Source organism: Dendronephthya gigantea, unplaced genomic scaffold, assembly GCF_004324835.1.
Source record: "Dendronephthya gigantea isolate DGI-Jeju-01 unplaced genomic scaffold, DenGig_1.0 000056F, whole genome shotgun sequence".
Taxonomy (NCBI): Eukaryota; Metazoa; Cnidaria; class Anthozoa; order Malacalcyonacea; family Nephtheidae; genus Dendronephthya; species Dendronephthya gigantea.
Window position 1 is genome coordinate 1348277 of NW_021163066.1, and position 21584 is coordinate 1369860.

General features: G+C 37.9%; 2 protein-coding genes across 6 annotated transcripts in view; both read left to right on the forward strand.

The window, feature by feature from the left end:
- The window catches only part of LOC114529406 (serine/threonine-protein kinase/endoribonuclease IRE1-like), a 74950-nt gene that overhangs the window by 7705 nt on the left and 45661 nt on the right, over window positions 1-21584 (forward strand). Inside the window, exons 1-5 of one of the 5 annotated variants that reach the window (XM_028551209.1) lie at window positions 1651-1714; window positions 2295-2590; window positions 3196-3317; window positions 4895-4980; window positions 14783-14869. The gene's annotated coding sequence lies outside the window, so the exon portion shown is untranslated. Of the gene's footprint in view, window positions 1-1650; window positions 1715-2120; window positions 2158-2294; window positions 3318-4894; window positions 4981-14782; window positions 14870-21584 lie in introns of those variants that run through there. The other 4 variants (XM_028551206.1, XM_028551210.1, XM_028551207.1 and 1 more) reach the window with 4 other exon arrangements.
- LOC114529409 (acyl-coenzyme A thioesterase THEM4-like) lies at window positions 6015-10834 on the forward strand. Its single transcript, XM_028551214.1, has 4 exons — window positions 6015-6165; window positions 7110-7400; window positions 7993-8103; window positions 10673-10834. The coding sequence occupies exons 1-4, from the start codon at window positions 6023-6025 to the stop codon at window positions 10815-10817; spliced, it is 690 nt and encodes a 229-aa protein (XP_028407015.1). The 5' UTR covers window positions 6015-6022; the 3' UTR covers window positions 10818-10834.

Consider the following 21584-nt stretch of genomic DNA (forward strand, 5'->3'; position numbering starts at 1 on the left):
CCAGGTTTTTTCTAAGTGCAGTAAAAGATGAGCCATGGAAACTTTTCCAGTATGCATTGTTTAGCAATTCCAAGCTACAATGTACAAAGGCTGTTGTGCAGTTTGGAAATTATACACGAGGTCCTATTGGGTAAGAGCTAGGTTTTCTAATTTTGAAATTTCTAAATGCATGTTAGTTTTTCATCAGTAAAAAATTGATTTTGCAAGTCCGGAAGTCTCAAAAACAATTAACATGAAAAGTTACATATATTTCTCACATAATGAACTATTGGGTATATATAGTAACCATTATATTTAGAAATATTTCAATTTAGTAATATTCCTGAAGGCCCTGGTTAAGGGACCAAAAGCTTTGCAGTATTAATACTTACATGGTGTACCTTATCTACATGCTAAATTACATATTTCAATTTAGGTTGGTTCATGGCGGTGCTATTGCAACCATCCTTGATCTTGTAATTGGAAATTGTACTTTTTATTGTGGGCACAATACTTTAACTGGAAGTTTAAATATTGAATATAAAAGGTGTGAATATAAACAATATTGTTTTTGCAGGGATAAATTATAATGCAACACTCAAATACAACAAACAAAGTTGTCCTTCAGTAACATGATGTAGATGCTGTGTATTCTAATATATATAATATAATAATATATGATTATGTATTTTAAAATTTCATAGTTGTTCACAATAGAAACTTCACTGTTAAAGTTTAAGCCTTGTTTCTTAAACTGTAGTCTTGGCCTCATTCATTCAGTTACACAAATACTCGATACAATTTTGTTTAATTTTTGATTTCAGTCCATTACCTATCAATTCCACAACCTTGGTTGAAGCTAGAATTGATAAGATTGAAGGTCGAAAGATATTCTCGTCAGGAGAAATAAAGTCAGCAGATGGTTCTAAAATTTATTCAAGGGGCACTGCTATATTTATAATATTAAAATCCTCCATGTAGCATGAGCTTGATATAGGTTCATTTTATAATAATTAATTTTGGTATAGTACATACTCAAAACCAAGCTATGTTATTTATGGGTTAATAGACAAGATACAAGCTATGTTATTTAAAAGGTGTGGGTATCAATGTCAAGATGAATAGTTGATTTCACATTAGTTTTTGAAATTTGAAAATTTTAAATCTCTTCTTTTACAACAAGTAATTTCTCCAGGTATGTACCAAGCTAGAAGCTGGCACCTGTGTGGTCATTCACCTATTATCATTGACATTCAAATTTTGTACCTCGTATAACACTCGTATATTTTTAAAGCATTAGCACAATTAACAATCCCTAGCTCGCATTATGTTCTCATAAATAAAAGTTTATTAATTCCTTTCATGATGTAGTCTATAGATTTTAATACGTTATGACTTTAATATGTAGTATATAAATTGCACCCTTTTAATGATGGAAATGAATCAAATTAATTGTATGTGTACAATTCATAACAGTAAAAATTCAATAAACGTTTGAATATTGTATTAATTAAATACGTAACATTTTTCTTGCCAATATATGGGTATTTAGGATTTACCGTGGATTTACTGAACATGAGAATGATGAAATTTTTCGTATTGGTCAAATTTACATCTCTTAAAAGTAGAATGCATTGCAATTCAAGAAAGATCGTCGTGTAAGACGGAAAATTGCTTTTAATTATTCAGCAGTATGAAAGACCGTTTGTTAACTTTGTTATGACCTCGAGAGCGGGTAGGTTATGTTAAATTTTATGTTTTGTACAATTTTCTCTCGAACACCACATTTTATCAATTTTTATGGTAGTGCTGTAAATATTGAAGTAGATGAACGCCCGGGAATGCCGCCCGGAGCACATGCCCGGGAGTCGGGAAAGGATGCCCGGGGAGAAATACCGTACTTGTAAGATAATACCATGTTCTCTCTTGAGACCCCCTATTAGGCTATCTAGTCTTCTAAATATATCACTTTGCATCCCTAACTCAAAAAGTTGTTATATTTTATCATTTGTGTACCTTGATTACAATAATTTTCTATATAATATACAATGGTCGTTTATATAATATTGACGCATAATTTTGCCGCCCTCCTGGGGCATTCTTTGCCACCCCCGGGCATTCTTTCCCGATAACAATAACATGTTTTTTCAAAACGTGAGTGAACTGATTATGAAAAAGGTATTTGTGATCGAATAATAAACTGTTCATAGTTAGAACTTTAAATTATACTGTGATTTTTTACATGATTTCACTCCGGGCATTCCCGGGGCGTTCATTAGTAGGACCGTGTGTTAATACACATTCTTTAATATTAGGTCTGCCGTCTGCTAAAACCAGTAATGGAGAGTTCTGTGGACTGTGCTATGCCCAATGACGCAAGGTCAAAGGAGTTTGTGCAGTTGTTGAACAAGTTAAAAGAATTGGGTCCAGACTGGGCAGTATATCATGATGAAACATCAGTCTTGGATGAAAATGGTTCCAGGGGTTTCTTAATGCATTCAGCTAGTGATGATCCTTGGAAATATTTTCGGAATGAATTCTTCTATAACTCCAAGCTGAATTGTGTAAAAGGTGTTGTCCATTTTGGATTTCATACAAGAGGCTTTCCAGGGTACAAGGGTTTAGTGATTATATATACAATACTCAGAATATCCACTAGCAACACCACATTTCACTCAAAAGTTATTCTGACTATAAGTGTAGAATGGTAATGTAATCAGTCTGTGACATAACATAGCCAATGTCAAGCGGCCACCCCCTGGGTCCCCCTCCTGTGGTAGCAACAAGATCAAGGGATGGTAGGTGGGTGATTCCTGGCCTGGGACAAAAAGTGGCCAAAACTCACTGAGATTATGAAATCACAAATAAATTATAGTCACAAACTATCACATATTATGTTACAAGACTCTAAAAAGGCACAAATAAATTATAGTCACAAACTATCATATATTATATTACAAGACTAAAAAGGCAATAGACCTTTTGCATAATGATGTATTAAGCTGTGACGCCTGCAAGGAATTCTGTGACTACTGGAGCAGTGACGACTGAGACCAGAATTCCCTGCAGGTGTCACGGCTTGTTACATCATTATGCATAAGGTCTATTCATGACAGACCAAAGTCTGGGCATTTTTTTATCTTATATATACGTACAATAGTTTTCAATTTGGTTAAACTTTATTGACCAATGAGCTTCCTTAATTGCCTCCTCTAGGGTGGTCCATGGTGGTGCCATTTCAACTATGTTAGATGCTGCAATGGCTGCTGTAGCAAATAGCTATAGCGAAAGCATTGCCAAGCAGCTGCCACTGTAAATCTAAATACTGATTATGTCAGGTAATGTCAAGCAAACTAGCCGCAATTAATTCAAATTATTACTTTATTATTTTGACATAATAGTTTTACAAATTTCATGTAAATAATATGAGACTGCCTTGAAATCTAAAATGCATCATTGTTGTGGCTTAAGTCGACTCAATCCACTTAATGAATGTGGAGACTTTAGCTAGAGATAATGATGGCACCCCCAGACCACACATAGCACATCCCCCCCCTGGCCAACCACTTCACTAAGCCAGCGTCGTCCTCCGTAGGAAAATTTGGCGGGAACCGAACACGAAGCACTTCTCTAGTGCACAGGGCCGCGCAACTGCGTCATATTATAGCCTTGCCTGGAATATAGAATGTGGCTGTCTCCACCTGTAACTTAAAAAATGGTTTAATAAAATTTTTTTGCAGAGCTTTACCTGTTGATACAACAACATTGGTCGAAGCTAGGGTTGACAGAGTTTTAGGTCGCAAGATATTCTCTTCAGCTGAAATAAAATCTGCAGACGGTTCCGAGATCTATTCCAAGGGTGCATCGATATTTGTAATGTTAAAGTCCTCCGTCTAGAAGGCAACAGCAAACCTTTCTTAAAATGACGTCGAATGCGGAAAGTCTGATGTTACACGAAGTTTGATTGGTTCCCCAAAACTAACGAGCGTCCAATTAAACGTCGTGTAACATCAACAATTTAGACCTGTTTTCTGAAAACGAACATTCACTGAGCTCTTTTAAACCTGCGTTTTAATTCTTAAAAACACGGTCGTTTAATGGCGAATTTCTCAGCGTTTTTGTACGTTTTTATAGTTTGTTTTATCATTTGAACTACTCAGCCAATTATTGGTTGGGAATTACGTGTTTTTAGTTAGTGTCTAAACCAAATGTAATTAATAATCATTAATGTGATAGATAATGAATAGGATAATAAAATTGAAATTTAATTAAATGTCCTTTTTGAGCCCGCGTGGTTTTTTTACTCGTGAAAAATAAGGTATATCAATGTAGTTATAGTAAGTTTATACTTCCGTTGTCTCTTGTTAACCCACGTTATCCAGCAGCGTAGCAATTTGCAGCCTACAAATGAACACTGAATGAAAAAAAAGTGTTGTTTGTGGTATCAATTTGTCTTCAGCATATAAATAAATCCAGAAACTCTCCAGAATTACTTTTACTTAATGGTGCAGGACGACCATATACTAATACTTTCATCAAAACACCTCTTCTGCAATCACTTACCACCGAGAATATTCCAGTGCTCTTCAAATCAATCATAGTTAAGGCCCTTTTACACTATGTGCGATTTGTCGTATGCGATTCGTCGTACCCTGGCGTATGTGAACGTGTGAACATACGTACAAACATGACACTTTAAATTCCAACCTGAACATAATTGAATGAAGATTGTGGCATAGGCACTCTTTTGCATTCCTCAGAATGATAATTGCATACAACTTATCGTGTAGTAAAACCCACTGACAACTCTCTAAACATCGTATTACTCCTGAAACAGGGCAAGTCCCTTCGAGGGCCAATGCCTCGTACATTCTGTTTTCTGGCATGTTTACTGAGAGCAGAACTTCTGTTTCAGGATTGAAGATCCCCACAAGATCACCAAAATGGACAAGGAAGCTATTGTATGAAGGGGACAGGGTAACCTGAAGTTAGTGAAACAATGTGAGTACTAATAGACGAAAAACATGACATCCTATTTTGTTTGTGACTTGTAGTGTCGATTAGTTCTCGGCTTAGAATTGTGTAAACTGTGTAATGTCCTGGGGTATGAACTGACACTAGCTTGTGTAGTAATGCTTGGATTCAACGTGAATCAATTACGAGAATATAAAATAACGAAAACAAGAGTTTGTATAAATCAAGTACTAGCATCTTAATTTCACGAAGGAAAGAGTTTTTTTCATGGTTTCATTCAAACATAGCCAGAGTTTCCACGATTTATTTGCATGCGACTGTCCTCATAAGAGGATAGCAATGACAATCAACACAGATCCCTCCCTCCCTCAGTCCCTCGTGGTTGTCATTTTGAAGAAAATTTTCTTCAATTGTGAAAATCATGAACATAGCATTTCAGCAAACGATCACTCCAGTGTTTATTGAGCGCACTGGTTTCAACAAACATTCAGGACTTCTGATTGGTTATTTTTTGATGCCTTGAAAAACCAATCACAACAGAACAACTGACGAGGTTTCAACCAATCACAGAATCCTGTTATGGCCACTGAACTTTACAATCAGTTTAAAGGTTGTGACTTAATAATTTTGTTATCAAGATTGAACAATATTGTCACCCAATTTTCAACAAAATTGCTCAATGCTGAGTTAAGCCTCAGGCTCAGAGTTTCACGGCGCAAAATGTTACCGCGGTACCTATTGTATTACTTCATGTAACGTTCGACAAACCCTTGTGTCACAACGGGAATTGTACTCGACGAATGTGGAAACACGCGAGATAGAAATTTGGTTTATTTTGACAAGTGTTTCAAATGGTAAGTGTTTCAAATATTTTTAATTTCAACTGGTAGGGACGTTTGTATGCATGTATGTATAAAGATTATGTGATCTTACCGACCGTCAATGGCCTGATTCTTCATTAAATCGTAATTATCGTTAACATGTCAACGTGGTTGATGGGAAAGAGTATTTCTATGTGTGTGCAGTCAACAATCACAAGTTTACATCCGGACTATTTCTCATCGGTGACATGACTTGTTCCCGACTATTACGACTAATGAAGACAAATTTCAGTCGATTTCACATCGATAAAAATGACTTGTTCACGACAATCACGACCAAGTTAAAAGCAGACTTATGCCATTGCGACTTGCATACTGTATCAGCCTCTCAGTGAGTATACGACTTTTCAATATTGATTTTATTCGAATAAATGCTAGTATGCTCCAAATATCTAAAATGTCGTCAAACGTGTCGGTGTCGCGTCGTACGCCTCTCATTGTCTTTGGTTTCACTTCACCCTTATTCCAGGAATACTCGTAACCGGATCTATAAAGAACGGCGAGTGATTAACCGTTCGGTGGGTTTATAAACCATTATATGCTTTGCTGACTACTCTTCTAAATAAACCCCAGTCAAAGAAATTGTTGTATGACTGAGGTAAAACTAGTCAAAACAAAGGCAAAGAAATGCGTTCAAAAATAAACGCAACAGACATGAAGTCACGAATGCGTTTGCAATAGACAGAAACCCAAGAGGATCGCCCCAAAATTTGTTGCTGCAGTATGCGACTCCAATGGCATAGGAGGCAGGGGGGTGTTCGTATCATCATATGATACTGTATAAAGTCTAAAATTGAGGCTTATTAAATAAAAAATGGGGCTAAGGGCGTCCTTGCCTACTGATTGGTCAGCCCAAAGCTGGAAAACCTTGCGTTTTTACCGCCCTTTGCTTGAACACCTGGGGCCAGTTGTATAAAAGACTAGTTAACTTTTAACTGTAGTTAAGGACAGAATTGGCCAACCAGAGTCTTGTATTTCGGAGTTAAATAAGAATTTAACTAAGCAAAGTGTAAGTTAAAGAGTTTTATAAAACCGGCTCCTGGAGTTAGACTTGTTTCCATTAAGGAGAATAATCTCTAAATACAAATTAGCATCAGACGTAGAGACGCACGGAGTTAATTCAAAAACGTTATACGAAAAAAACACAAGTAATTTACACACGACAACATAATCACTTGCATAAGATACAACATAAATGTGATAACACTTGAAAGACATGTCTTGCATGTGTGTGTTGAGATCGACTTTCGTTTAAATGGTCTTTTTGTTTGTAAGGTTATTGCAGATGAACAAACAGAGGAATAAAGAGTTATATGACACTGATGTGCCGAATGACAAGTGGTCGAAAGAGTCGGTGGAATTATTCAATAAGTTAAATAAATTAGGAGATGACTGGAAAATACACTACCGTGCTATGACTGAGGGTCCGGATGGTTCCAGGGTTTTTCCAAGTGCATTAAAAGATGAGCCATGGAAATTTTTTCAGTATGCTTTTTTTCATAATTCCAAGTTACAATGTATGAAGGCTGTTGTGCAGTTTGGAATTTATTTGAGAGGGCCTGTTGGGTAAGAGCTAGGTTTTATAATGTTGATATAGAAGCTGCATGTTTAGTTTTTCATGAGTTATTGGCTAATTTAGCAAGAGAACCTGGGGCCGGTTGTTCAAGGGAAGTTATCGCTACCCTGGCTGGGTTAAACGGTTATTCCACTGTTTTAGTTTATGTGCTTCTGCATCGCCGTTCGTTTCAAAACCGGCATTATAAAGTAGGACTTTTATTGTAAACAAGTGATTGATAAAATGATGCAAAGATTTGCGTTGGTTAAGTTAACCGTCTTTTGAACAACCGGCCCTTGAACGTCATAGACGATGTGAAAATGCGAAGAAAATGGCGTGATACACCCATTTTTTCATCACCTCTTCGACATAACGTTTCATATTAACTGCATTTACACCGTCATGTGCATGGGTATACGTCTTTAGACACTAGCCATACTAGCAAATAATAACTTCAAACAGTAACCATGCAACATACAGTATATAGGTATATTTTGCACGGAATTAACAACAAACACTTATTGGGCATAGCAACCATTATATTTGGTGGCAACCTTCAACCCTTTCTTTGGACCAGATTCGTTTGATTTTTTTCAAATTTAGGTTGGTTCACGGCGGTGCTAGTGCCACTATACTTGATGCTGCAATGGGAAACTGCGTTCATTACTGTGGCCACAGAGCTTTAACTGGAACTTTGAATATTGAATATAAAAGGTGACCAATATTGATTCTGTTGGGATAAATTATGATAACACTCGGTCTAAATTGATAGGAATTTTAATAATTACTCCGGCGTCAGCGACGGAGTTGAAAATTCGCCCCGGTTTTGTTTTGTTTTTGTTTTTTGTTTTTTTATTTTTTTTTTTATTATTTTTCGTCGTCGCAAGTCTGTAATGGCGCGAAATATACTAGTATTTAAAACATGTATGTGACCGTATTTATCTACGTCCCAGTCTTATCTCCCAAGACTTGTGGTGCACAGCTTTGGCTAATTTTCCAATGCGCGATTCGATTTCGCTCGCATGATACGGCAATTCCTCCAAGAGGAACAAATAAACCGTTCTTTTCATGCTGTTCGATTAAGTTTAGATTGAATTGGGGTAAGAATATATTTAATACATGTAGACCCGGGGCAATTGATAAAAGGAGAATAGTGCGAATAGTCGGCGAATAGTGCGAATAGTCGACGAATAGTGCGAATAGTCGGCGAATAGTCGACGAATAGTGCGAATAGTCGACGAATAGTCGGCAAACACACTAAATAGTCTGCGCCCAGACCAGACGCAGAACTGTTACCCGAGCGCCCACCTGCTGAGCCGCGCGGACTACAAGATGACTGAAATGTCCGAGTCGACGGAAACACTTTGTGACTGTGAGGTATTTATTCATGTTTTTTTTCTTTATTAAACTATATAATTAGAATCAAAAGTATACTCAGAGATTGAGCTCTATGAGTCTATGTAGTGGCCGGAGGTGTATGTTGATATAATAAAGGAACTAGAGTACATTATAGAGCAATTGCATATTTTCGACATGTAATTATGCAAATTCACTTTGAATTTGTCATTTGTATACAAACTACAAAGATTTGCGTCTGTAAATTGTTCTATGTGGATGAAATAAACTGTGTGCATACAATTTATAACACTAGCACTAAAAACCCACACACGCGGCCGTGCCGTGTGCACATAACAGACCTTTAGAACCACAAATGTTCTGTTCACACTTCACAGTGCCAAAATCGGAAAATCGTCACTGAAATTGTGTATGTTTTTCATTTAGAAGGAAGTTATTTATATTTCTAGCTCGGAATCTGAACCTTCCCCAAAAAAGGTATGTGTATAACTATATATACTATAATTTTACCATGCATCAAGATGACGTTTGAAATCTTATATGAGCATTTCAATTCACCTTTCCGATGGGCGGTCAACGCACGTGGAAATAACAGGAATTCGAACAAACACAAGGTCACCACAAAACGTTCTATATAGCCTTTGAAGATGACCTGCTTTCCAGAAGAGTTGACGCAATCATTTTTTTAGCCATTGATGATAAACATAATAATTGCTCATTTGGCTGAGCATTTTCACCCCATTAGATTAGACAGCACGTTTTCAGTGTAAATATGGCTTAAAACCAAATTTATATATACATTTTGAGACATAAGTCTTTTTGAGACATTTTGAGACATTTTGAGTCAAGGGTAAAGACCCGCATGGAAATCTGGTGTACAGCGATGGCTTTCAGGCAGCGTACTACCACCTTAATCCAGGTCACATTATGATGAAAAATTATATGTTTGACGGGCGTGTTATGGTGGCAAGAGAATTCTGGCAGAGTTTGTCGGAAGAGGCTAAAGCAAATGTCTGCGCATCAGGACTACATGTCCAATTTATGTAAATAAGAGTATTGTTTTTTCTTATACACTATAATTGCGTTATGTTAGGTTATTTTATGATATACTTATGGGGTTTACTATTTTTGGAACTTTAAGGAACTTTTTAAAAAGTCGATAACTTTGTGTTTTTTTTCTATACTAAATAATAGATTCTTTGTATATTACTGCCAGAACACTTAGATGAATTGCATTGTTTTCTAACAGGTTTTTGAATTCCCCTCTCCAAAAAAATAGTTACTGTAAAACGTATTGTGGAATTTGTATTATTCGTTTTGTAAAGTATGGTCGGAATTCGATCGCTAGAAGAATATGTCACAATGCGACTATTCGTCGACTATTCGCACTATTCGTCGACTATTCGCACTATTCGCCGACTATTCGCACTATTCGTCGACTATTCGTCGACTATTCGCACTATTCGCCGACTATTCGCACTATTCGTCGACTATTCGCGCTATTCGTCGACTATTCGCACTATTCTCCTTTTATCAATTGCCGTAGACCCGGTCCTATTTTAATAATATCGCTGCTATTTCGCCGTTTAACAAGATGATGTGGTCGTGTATGGGCGCGTTGACACGTCGCGTAGTTTGCACAGGATCGAAGATTTAATACAACTATATAAGCGCGAATTCCAAAGGCAAAGTGTAAGACGAAGCGAATGTATCATGCGGTTTATTTACATTTTTGAACAATTGAACTTCTATACTGCGATGTTCTTCTGAATTTCGCGATCGAACATTTAGGTTCGCAAGGCATCTAAATGCGAATATGTATGCGAAACAATACGCGAACTGTATTGTTTATGTTCAGAAGCTCTATATTGAAGACTGGCACGTGCGCCGGAGTTAACGCCAGAACGGCGTCTTGTTTTGATTTTAGACCGTTACCTCTCAATTCAGCAACATTGGTTGAAGCTAAAATTGATAAAATTGAAGGTCGAAAGATCTTCTCGTCAGGAGAAATAAAGACGACAGATGGTTCTGCAGTTTACTCTAAGAGCACTGCTGTATTTATAATAGTATAATAATTTTTATTTCACTCAGTGAAGGAAAAATAAATCTGACTGAATCTTAGCAAGATTATCGACCCAATATTGTCGTGTTAACCTACAAGTTTGGAACACTTTATTTCGTACGTTTTTTGAGGATTACTGCCTGTTCATATTATAGCATATAGCAAATACCAAGTTTCGAGTATTCTAGTAACCTGCTCACATTTGCTTTCACGAGCCAGCACACTGAGCTAAACTCAACCCAAAACGCTGTTTGCATTCATTTGTTGTATCAATTTGTTTCCCGCATTAATCAATCCAGAAACTCGGCATGGCGAGAAAATGTGGACATAAGTGGGAGGAGTTAAGTGTCTGACTTTCAAGGGTCATACACAAAGTATTCAGAAGATCAGCAAAAAAATTCCAAAGGAAGCTAAACGATGCGCGCAGCGCGCATAGTCCGGACGGATTCATCGGGAACTGATTATCTCGACTCTCGTTGAGAAATCTATGTAACTTTCCTGCTTGGATTATGCGTTATGCCATTGTAGCAAAACGCTATTGCGAATAGCCACACAGTATATAACATGATCACCTGATATGGCTTGTTTGGCGACGTAGAACAACATATTCGACCGCACATTTCCATTTATGAGCAGTTTAACATTGTCATTCGCCAAAGAAATAGTTGCGTCAGACATTTAAGAGCTTGTTTCTATATGCTTTAAAAACATTAACCTAACTGCTATAGACTCTAAAATATACTGCGTTTGTTGTTATGAATATTGCGCGAAATTAATTTCAAAATTTCGCCGGTTTCAATAAAATTATGTAATATTCCAGCCATAGACGGCAATGTTTATGAATATATTAAGTTTGCCTAAAGACCAAGGCTTGGTCACAAAGCTTGTACTAAAAACAAGCAAAATGGATGCATATTTGAGCAAGAAAGGCCGATATTTAGTTTGTTCTGTTAGCCATTTCAGTGCGCTTTTGCTCGGGGGGTCAAATTTCACGGCTGGAATATACCAATTTTGCACTAAAGTTAATTCAAAATACCGAACTACGTAAAAATCGTACAGATTTGGGAAGATTTACCGATTGAAACACACTGTACTGGCAAGCTAAGGGAGATGCGACACTTAGTATTCGCCAATCACAATAGTTAGAAAATGGCATTTATTTGGGCCGCTTTGAGGTATTTACGTACTGGGCTATATATTTTATTTCACCCCTAGTTCATAGTTAAATGTCGTGATACCGAATGAAATTTGTATATGGTTATATTACAAATTTTCCGTGGATAAAAGTTGTCACCATGATCTACCAATTTTAGGTCCGACATTTTACGCTTCCCTTAAAGGTTTACGTTAAACACAATTTTATTCCTAACTCCAATACAATTCTATAATAACGCGTCGCCATTTTGTTTACAAAGAAAATTTAAAGTCCACACGATTAACACGCATGCGTGTCCACAATTTCTCGCCATGGGGAGTTATTTTTACTCAACACGACGGGATAGCGTGATAATAATACCCCCAGCAAAACACCTCTCCTGCAAACATTTTTCACCGAGATTATTCCACAGTTCTTCGCTAATCAATCATCATAAATGCTCCTGTCAAACTCCCACTGGCGACTCGCTAAACATCATATTAATGCATAAAATAAACACGTCATGTGTACAAAAATGAACGAGTATTGTCTAAATCAAGTTATTGAAACTGTTGCAATTCTTGCACGCAAACACTGCTAGGTTATAATCCTATTTAACGCTCTCGTGAAACCGTTTTGTACATCATTCTAACTTTACATAAAGTAGAACAGGTTGCTGCAATAATGTTCGCTGAACAACATGAATACAACTGTCAAGGAGGTTTAGTGTTGTCAGAGTTTCAGGTTGACATTGTTGTTGGCAGTTGTCCCAACAATGTTTTCGAGTATTTGTGAATTAACAACAGTTGTTCAGGGTGTAGGCGACGGTAAAAAAAGCAATCAGGGAACAGCAATGTTTATCTGGATCAGCTAACATGATTGCTTAATCACACCGACAGGCTAATGCAATGGTTGAATGGCTTCAATAATCTTAAACTCTATCAATAATAACAGCAATTTTTTGCCAATACAGTTTACAATGAAATGCAAAACATTACTTCATGCTTCTACAAACAGCTGGTACATTTTTTGACATGTATTTCAGTAACCCAGAGCACTCGTTGTTACGTGACCACCAAATAGGCTTACGACTTACAAGGAAACAAGGTTTCTACGTTGATAAGTTCTGACTGACAAACTGTTAGAACCATCTGAATCTTATATAAGAAACATTAACCAGGAGGGGCACACCCCCTAAAGGTGGTGGGTCGAATTGTGGGGCATATTCGTTGGGGCGTTCGAGGAAAGGAAAGAGGCCAAAATATTTTGGTTTCGGGTCATATTCACCCGCTTTATTGGAGAGGTCCAGGAAAACATAAGGCAGCATTCAGTTACTATACAGAGATCAGTGGCTGGGCCTCAAGATGGTATCTTGTCATATTGTCATTGAGATAATGTTTTACAATACTCTGAATACGTCATCACAAAAAAGGCAGGAAATCCTGGCAGTTACTTTGTAAATCATGCTCACTCCAGTCAATATCCTGTCCCTTCCATTAGCCCTGTTAAAGATATGTTTATTTAAGCGTTTATCTAAAGCATTTCTACGCGTTGTTGATCAACACAGGAAATTATTTCAGTCGAGTTTGACAACATTGTTGGAAATAGATACATTGACGATACAAATGTGCGTTACAACTAACAACTAACAACTAACATACAAATAATTGCTCTTAGGAAGAAGTGCTAGCGAGTTAGGACATCCTACGTAACTTATGACAGTTTGCCTTGAAACTCCCTCATACCTTCAGGAAGAACAGTTTAGAACTGATAGAGCTATCCAGTAAAAAATAAAGTTAGTTTAGTTTAGGTTTCCTCCTGTAGTAACACTGGATCAATAAGAGATGATCCTTACTGGACCTCTAGGAAGAACAGTTTAGAACTGATACAACTAATTATTTTGTATATTCATATACTAAACTATATAGTTCTAAGTTCTAATCAAATTACATTTCCTTGGTCAGACAAAGCCTAAAATACGTGCCAACAGCCGTTTTAGCAATTATTATATGATTAATGATAGCATTGTAGCTTTTAACCAGATGTGAACATACGGTTTCCTGACAGATGTTTATCGATGTTTCCTTTCAAGGCCTAAAACTACTTTTCAATTCTGCTGATGACCGGTGCACTATTCCAAAGTTTTGTTTCCTTGCGGGGTTCTAGTTTTTTGTTAACCCCTCGAGGTAGTAACAATCGCGATTGTTTTATACTGAGATTTTATTAGTTTTCAACTTTTATCAAAAGAATCAAATGTAGTGTTACTGAAGGAGGAAATCTAAACTAAACCAACTTATGTACTTCGAAAGCTCAGTTCTAAACTGTTCTTCCTTCCATCTCTTATTGATCTTATTGGAGCAATGCTTCGCATGGGATCTCTTGCCCCGTTTGCATTTTCTCCGTTTGAACATTGTTCAATAAATTTGATATAAATAGATAAATAGATCCAGTGTTACTACAGGAGAAATCCTAAACTAAACTAACTTTATTTATACTGGATAGCTCTATCAGTTCTAAACTGTTCTTCCTAGAGTTCCAGTAAGGATCATCTCTTATTGATCCAATGTTACTACAGGAGGAAACCTAAACTAAACTAACTTTATTTATACTGGATAGCTCTATCAGTTCTAAACTGTTCTTCCTAGAGGTCCAGTAAGGATCATCTCTTATTGACCCAGTGTTACTACACGTGGCGTCCCATACAAATATCTCCTGAGTTACATTAGATCTATATAGAAGGAAATTGTAGCTTTACTTCCTGACTAATAGTCCCATCAGTCCATAGCGTGTGGACCTCTTTAGGTAGCCGCGATTGCAGCTCTAAATGTCTTTTTTTTCAGATCCGGCTGAGATACGGAGCAGACTGATCACTGAAGCACAGATATGGAATGGGATTTCATTGGATAAAAATTCTCCGATCTTAGAAGGTAGCTGTCTTTCGGCATATGTACGATTAGGTGGGGATCAACTGGGTGGGGGACTGACTGCGAGGGGGAGGGGGGCTCACAGCCATTTTGAAATACGCATAACTATGGTGCATGTAAACTGAGAGCTTGATTTCGGGTATAATCTTGCCCAAAATCTTGCCACGGGCAGATCAATGTTATAATCATGAATACCGCATGTCATCCTTGGCAAGTTGAGTTGGAGGTCTGGCCCCCCCAAGCCAAGTTATGGCGATCAGGATTCCACTCAACTGAGAGACTATACGCAGAGATTTAGAGTGTTCCACCCATCGTGTACCACCCAAAATCTTGCCATGGATTCAAGGGGAACAATAGGGTCACGCGTGTACACCACGTGTGTGATTCATAGCATATTGATAAGGAGATCTTGGTCTCCTCTAGGCTCTATGCCAGTGATCTTCTCAATCTAGAGCTTGATTTCCAGTACATTGCTAGAAATCTTGCCAAAGGTTGATCGAGGACACTATACTTGCTGATTCAATGGAATCTGAAAACTGTTCATCGCGTAATCACTGAAGGCGAGATCTTAAGCCGTCTCGCACTAAACTCGATTTTGAGTTGTATTCTTCCCGTATCAAATCTTATTCTCGCGGGTCGAGATAGGTCTCATTGATCGACAAAATTGTGTGAGTATATATACTCTCATCAAGAGATCACAAACACCAGTCAACCATTTCACTTCAAACAGCGTTCCCAATCTGCTAGGGCCAGCCTACGTGTAGCGTCGTGCATTGTGCGAAAACTACAAAGATAAAACATAAACAATTTCGAGTGCATGCCTTGGACCAAAGAGAACAAATTCTCCCGATCAACAACAAGGCCTTTGCCTAATCGTTTTTAATCACGAGTCACACTCGTGTCATCTTTTTCATGGGCAACTAACGGGTCGTATTAATAGAGGCAACCTTTTGAGGCAAGATCCGTTTGTTCCTATATATAACTAGGCAAAACTATATAAAGAATCGTCCAAATTAACTGCTGTGTCGACGTTTGATTAATTTTGTCAGGGTTAAAATACAGCCGCTCTCTGATAAAAGGAACCTTACACGTTGGCGACCCGAAGCCGTCTGGCGTTTACATAATATATTAAAAACTAAACAAGCATTTAATATCGTTTCATTCAATTTCGTCTGTGTTCCCTTTTCACTTCTCAATATTTTTAAATGCAAAACAAACATCCCGTATGGACAAAAAAAAGCAAAATCTCGCTATGAAACTGTGTATTTTATGACGGAATAGAGTTTAGGAGTTTTAAAACTCGCCTAAATGAATGTTTTCAATGCCACTGCTCGCTGGAAAGCCAACTTTATTGGCTTATATATAAAGCAATGATAACGGTTTAGCGTTGAGCTAGCCAGGAGAGCCCGATAATAATAATATATCTAGGACCCAGCGCAGTATTTTTGTTTAATTTCCTCGCAGGATTTGTGTTTTTAACAACAGGGGCGCGTTGCTTCCATGCGTTTTTATTTAACTAGGCCCTGGATCGTATTGTTTCGTATTAATTGCTTGTCAGCTGAGAAATATTTGTCGTCGATCTTCATACGCGCCAATACCGTGAGTCGGGCTGGAAACCGTAGCGCTGTCTCGAGCCGCGCTATTATGAAGCTCACGACACGCCGGAGATCTTAAGCTCCCGACACAGCCGTGAAAACTTATTAGATTTATTTCACAAATGGCCGCCGTTTCGTACACAACAATAATTCTATTAAAAACGCGGCTTGGAGATTAACCACTTCGCTGGGCGCTCGCCTCGGAAAGCTTAGACTCAATTTCTCTCGGCTTGCCGTTAATATTGCCTAATTTGTTCCCTCAATCAATATCTGGTTTGTCTTCCCAATTGCGGTAGAACTCGATTTACGTCGGTTTTCGCCATTCAAACGCTTATTTCAGTTCAGTATACTCGACACGAGTTGTGCAGTTGAAGCCGAGCGAGGCACGCCACCCTAGTTTGCTTAGCGAGGTCCTACACACGCATCGCCATCGCTCTCGCAAACTTAAACAAACAATTACCACCGTGAATTTAGCGCTGACACGGGAAAGCAAAGTTTGTCATGGTATATATAAGCGTATATATTTATAGTATTAATAATCGTGGCTTATGATTGATGCTCACCAGGAGACAAAAAACGCTTTTACTTAATTACTTTGATCTTGTATTTTCCCGATTCGAAACAGCGAGAGTTTCCCCCGCATTTTTATACTAAACCTTATAGTTTTCATATATATTCGCATAACACGCTCTTAGATCTTTTTAGTTTTTTTTAACTGCCCACTTTCTGCATAATAGGATTATGTATAATTGTTGATTGACTGACGAGCACTGACCCTATGCGATAAAGTAGATTTAAAAAACTTGTAAAATGCCCTCCTATATAAAAATACTCGTAATTCAGCGTGGGTAAATGATTATTGAACATTCACAATTTGCCGTCATGCAAAGCCATGTTTAAGGCATATCCGAAAGATTTATAAATAAATATTTCTTGAAAGGAACTTAACTTGTTCAATCTGCTGTATGTACTCATACATAGCTACCTTAATTGTTGGTTTATAAAAGTGGCATGAACGAAAGAAGCCATGCTATCCTCTTAAAGGATACTTCATGTAGGCATTCCAGAGTTGCTATCACAACAGACTGGGTCGATCGGCAAATCTTTTCCTCTTGTCGAAAATTCCTGCCGTAGACCAAAAGGGATTCAAATATTCCTTATAAAAAAGTTCGAACAAGTGAAAAACTTACAACAAAAATACAGTTTTTTAATAATATGTTAGAGGATCGCATTAGCACATCGAGTTTGATGTCTTAAGGCCCGTGTTTACACTTGCAATTTTTGCTGCAATTTCAAATGCGATTTTCCTCTTTTGATAGATGTGAACGAGTGAACTAGTTACTGAAGTTCAAATAAGAGCTCTTATGTTCCGAACATTCGTTACTAATTACTCGTTCACATCTATCGAAAGGAGAAAATCGCCAGTGTAAACGGACCTTTAACATGCCGTTTTTGTCTATTTACTTGCTGGTTTGACAATGTGAGCATTAGGTCATTGTGGATATAAGCCAAAGTCAAACATCTAATTGACCCTGTCAACGAGCGCAGTATTTAATCCCCGTGTAGTGTAGCTTGCGTGTTTTTCTAGTAAATCTATATCTAACCTTGTTATGTCTCATGACTAATTCAAACGCACACGCCCTAAATTTAATAAAGGAAAAGAGAAAAACACTTAGTCTATAGATTTCGAATATAGTATATAGCCATCCATACCAAATACAATCATATCCGGATATATTTACCCCTAAACTGCAGCTATCTTGTGCTGACGTTGTTCTTTAGTCTTTACAGCGCATTTCAGAAGAATATAACGATGTTTTTGTCCACCGCTTGCACGAATCTGCCGGCGATCCATACTGGTTTCAGTGTGCTCGCTGACTGTGGTAAATAGAGTTGTTTCGGCAGAGTTTTTTCTTATAGGAAATGGTTATTTGACAAAGCTAGTGCCCAGCTAGACCAAAAAAACCTGGCAATTTTTATGAGACACATGGATAATGTATTTTACAACTGAAGAATAAGTTCCTCATGTATACCAGTGTAAAAGTAACGATTAGGCACTAACCCTCACTTTAACCCGTCACCCTATAACCTCTCCCTATAACCCTCACCCCATAAACTCACCCTAACCTTCTACCCGTATTTATATTTCGTGACTGAAACACGAGCCTCACGCAGCGGTCCGTGAGAAACACTCGTGGGGAGTCCTTCTTAATATAAACCTATAAACAACGTTATCTTCTGTATTCTATATAAGCGTCATTGGTATTGTTCTAAAACCCAACCCAAATACCATCCAGAAATTTCGTTAAACTCCGTGTCACAGATTAAGGAAACATATGATCGATTGATAAATGAATATTTTTTAACCACAGTCAAATCCGCAAAATATAGATATTAGTGGATTCCGGGTATAAAGAACTCGCAGGGTTAACCCACTTGAGTCGCTGAGAGCTAAACCTTTGATGTTTGTATCTATCCGCAGTACTTTCCGCAATTGGTCTGTAATCAATTACATGGTAATGATGAACCTTTTGACAAGTAACTAGGCTGAACTAACTTGTGCTCGATTGGGTAAATATTTAAGTTACGTTATGAGAGACTTTCTCACTTTCTTATAAATGTCTTTAAAGTTCGACCTGATCAGGGGAGGCAGAAATGCTTATCGTACTCTTCTCAGACGTAACTTCTGACTTCTGCTTACACCTGTTGACTCGTAAGGGTGAGTGGTTCCTCTCTTTATTTCCTCTACATGTGTCTCAAACTTTCCGGTGTTGTTGGTCAACTTGTGGCGCTGACGATTCTCGTTAACTTCCTTCATTCTTAGCAGCGTCCCTATGTACACCTGGGAACTTTCTTCTATATTCTAAAATTTAGACTATGTCTTCAAACGTCTTATGCTTCAGCCCCAATATCATGTAAGACTAAGGGGGAAATATTGCGGTAAATTGAATTAGCTCTAATTTCTGTTTGCAAGATGATGCTGGATGACAAGTTTCAATATAAATACATCAATATAAGTTGGCTATAACCGAAAACAGTATTGTACATATGAGGTGTAAGTATTTTGATGAATATAAGGTGGGGTCTAGTGCTGTTTTGGTACATTCACCAACACCAGTAAATATAATGTACTATCTTTTGAAGAATAATCAAACCAATGCAGATAGAAATGACTGTTTTCCCAACCTAACCATCAAACTAAGCGCCGTTCATCTGCGATGTTGTGCTTTGGTTTTCCCCGAAGCCTCGTGACACTTGTGTGAAAAATCCGTCATCGCTTTGTCGAGAGTTGCAGGGTTTTTTTCCTCCTGTTCCTCCCTTAAGTAGGTACGAACGGGGTTAGCGGGTGCCAATCATTGTTTCCTACTTCCACTGAGCTGTACGAGTAGGCTGAGGCAGGAATTTATTGTGTTTGTTTCGTCGGAATGGTATCTTTGGTTACCACGGTATGACTCATGCATGACTCCTGTTTGAGACTGCGTGGGTGAGCCTATATGACCATATATCAAGATTGAAACCGGAATTTTTCTTCATATTGTTACGAAAACTCTGACTTACTTACTCCATGATAGCCTTAACTGTGGTTCCAGGAGTTTTTTTTTAAAATTTTTCATAACTCTACCTTGGTGGTGGGCAAAGAGAATGCACTTTTATCAACTTGTTTAAGTTGTTTTGAAGCAGTTCCTACAAGTGTTTTTATCGCAAAGTAGCCCCTACCGGCTTTCAATTGAAGACCGAACATGTTTCGAATACTTTGAAGTAACAATTACCATCTTAATTTTTGCAAATTTAATCGACAATAATTTCTTTCTTTCTATATCAGTAGTCATACTGCTTCATGCATATTTTCCAAATTAAATATTTTAATAACAGAAGATAGCATGTATATTTGCAATTAAAAAACTAAATTGGACAGTAAACAAACTATATATATTATATATGTATAATAATAACAATATATATATTATATACTTTTGATTCATTGGGCGAAAAAAATCGCTTAGAAATTTCGATACTTTTTCGACCGCGTTTCAATATTGGATAAGAACCGGGTAAAATGGTTAGGGTATATGATGAAATAGCGGAACATGTCATATCCCGTTGTTAGTTAAGTTTTCAATTTCATTTGCACATCGTCGAAGCGGATAAAATCGAGTTGTTTTAAGAAAAAGTGCGCGATGGATGTATGTACCGTATTTGTATTCGCGTTTTCCGCAAACGGCTATAATCGCGGTTCGCCTTTGACGCGTAGCACCCCAACCTTCGGCAGCTCGCGTTCCACACGTGAGCGTCGCGTATTTGAATGTCTTTCATTGAAAGCGATGCAGCGAATGCTAGCTTTTGTTGTGGGCCGTGTCTGTTCGAGCAAAATTAGCGTGTAATTTCACCGCGCGTCGTGTCCAGTGATCGACGTGTGTTAATTAGACGGTAGTGGCAATAAATACGGTCCCTGTGGGCGGGCGCTTCTTATGTCAACACTTTGAGCTAGGCCGCGACAATCGATTAAGGGGAAGTGCACGCACGGTCTGAACAAAAGCTCTACCTACTTCCGAATAAATCGCTACCGTGTTTTGCGATTTGCTCGCCCCTACAAAAGCGTAGCTTACCGTCTTGTGTTCGGCTTTTGATTACCGCGTTTGCCGACACCACGGTGTCGTTGTTCTTAGAGCGTACATCGCTTATTTGCAACAAGAGAGCAGTCGTTTGTGGTACGTTTAATATTCTAGCAGTGCTACCAGCTCTGAGCGATCCTGTGACAGTCATACGCGATCGCTGATACAGCACTACCGAGCAATATCGTCAGATATACAACGCTTTTGGTATTGGCATTCCCGGGAGATTATCAGAAGAGAAAGGTTTTAGATCATTCGAGGGGAACTTATTGTGGTACGTATAAATTGCTATCAGTATAGAAACGTACATATGCGAACATCTAGTAGAACTCCTGACAGAACTTATAGTAAATAACCTTCAGTAGATACACTTCACAAGCATTTTTGAGTGGGATTATTCAGCGCGTCACACTGAAGAACTTTAGCATTTGAATCAATTGGACTGTGTCTTTTGATCAAAACAAGGAAATAGTTATTGTTTACCTCTAACCTATATAGAGCTAAGAGCTT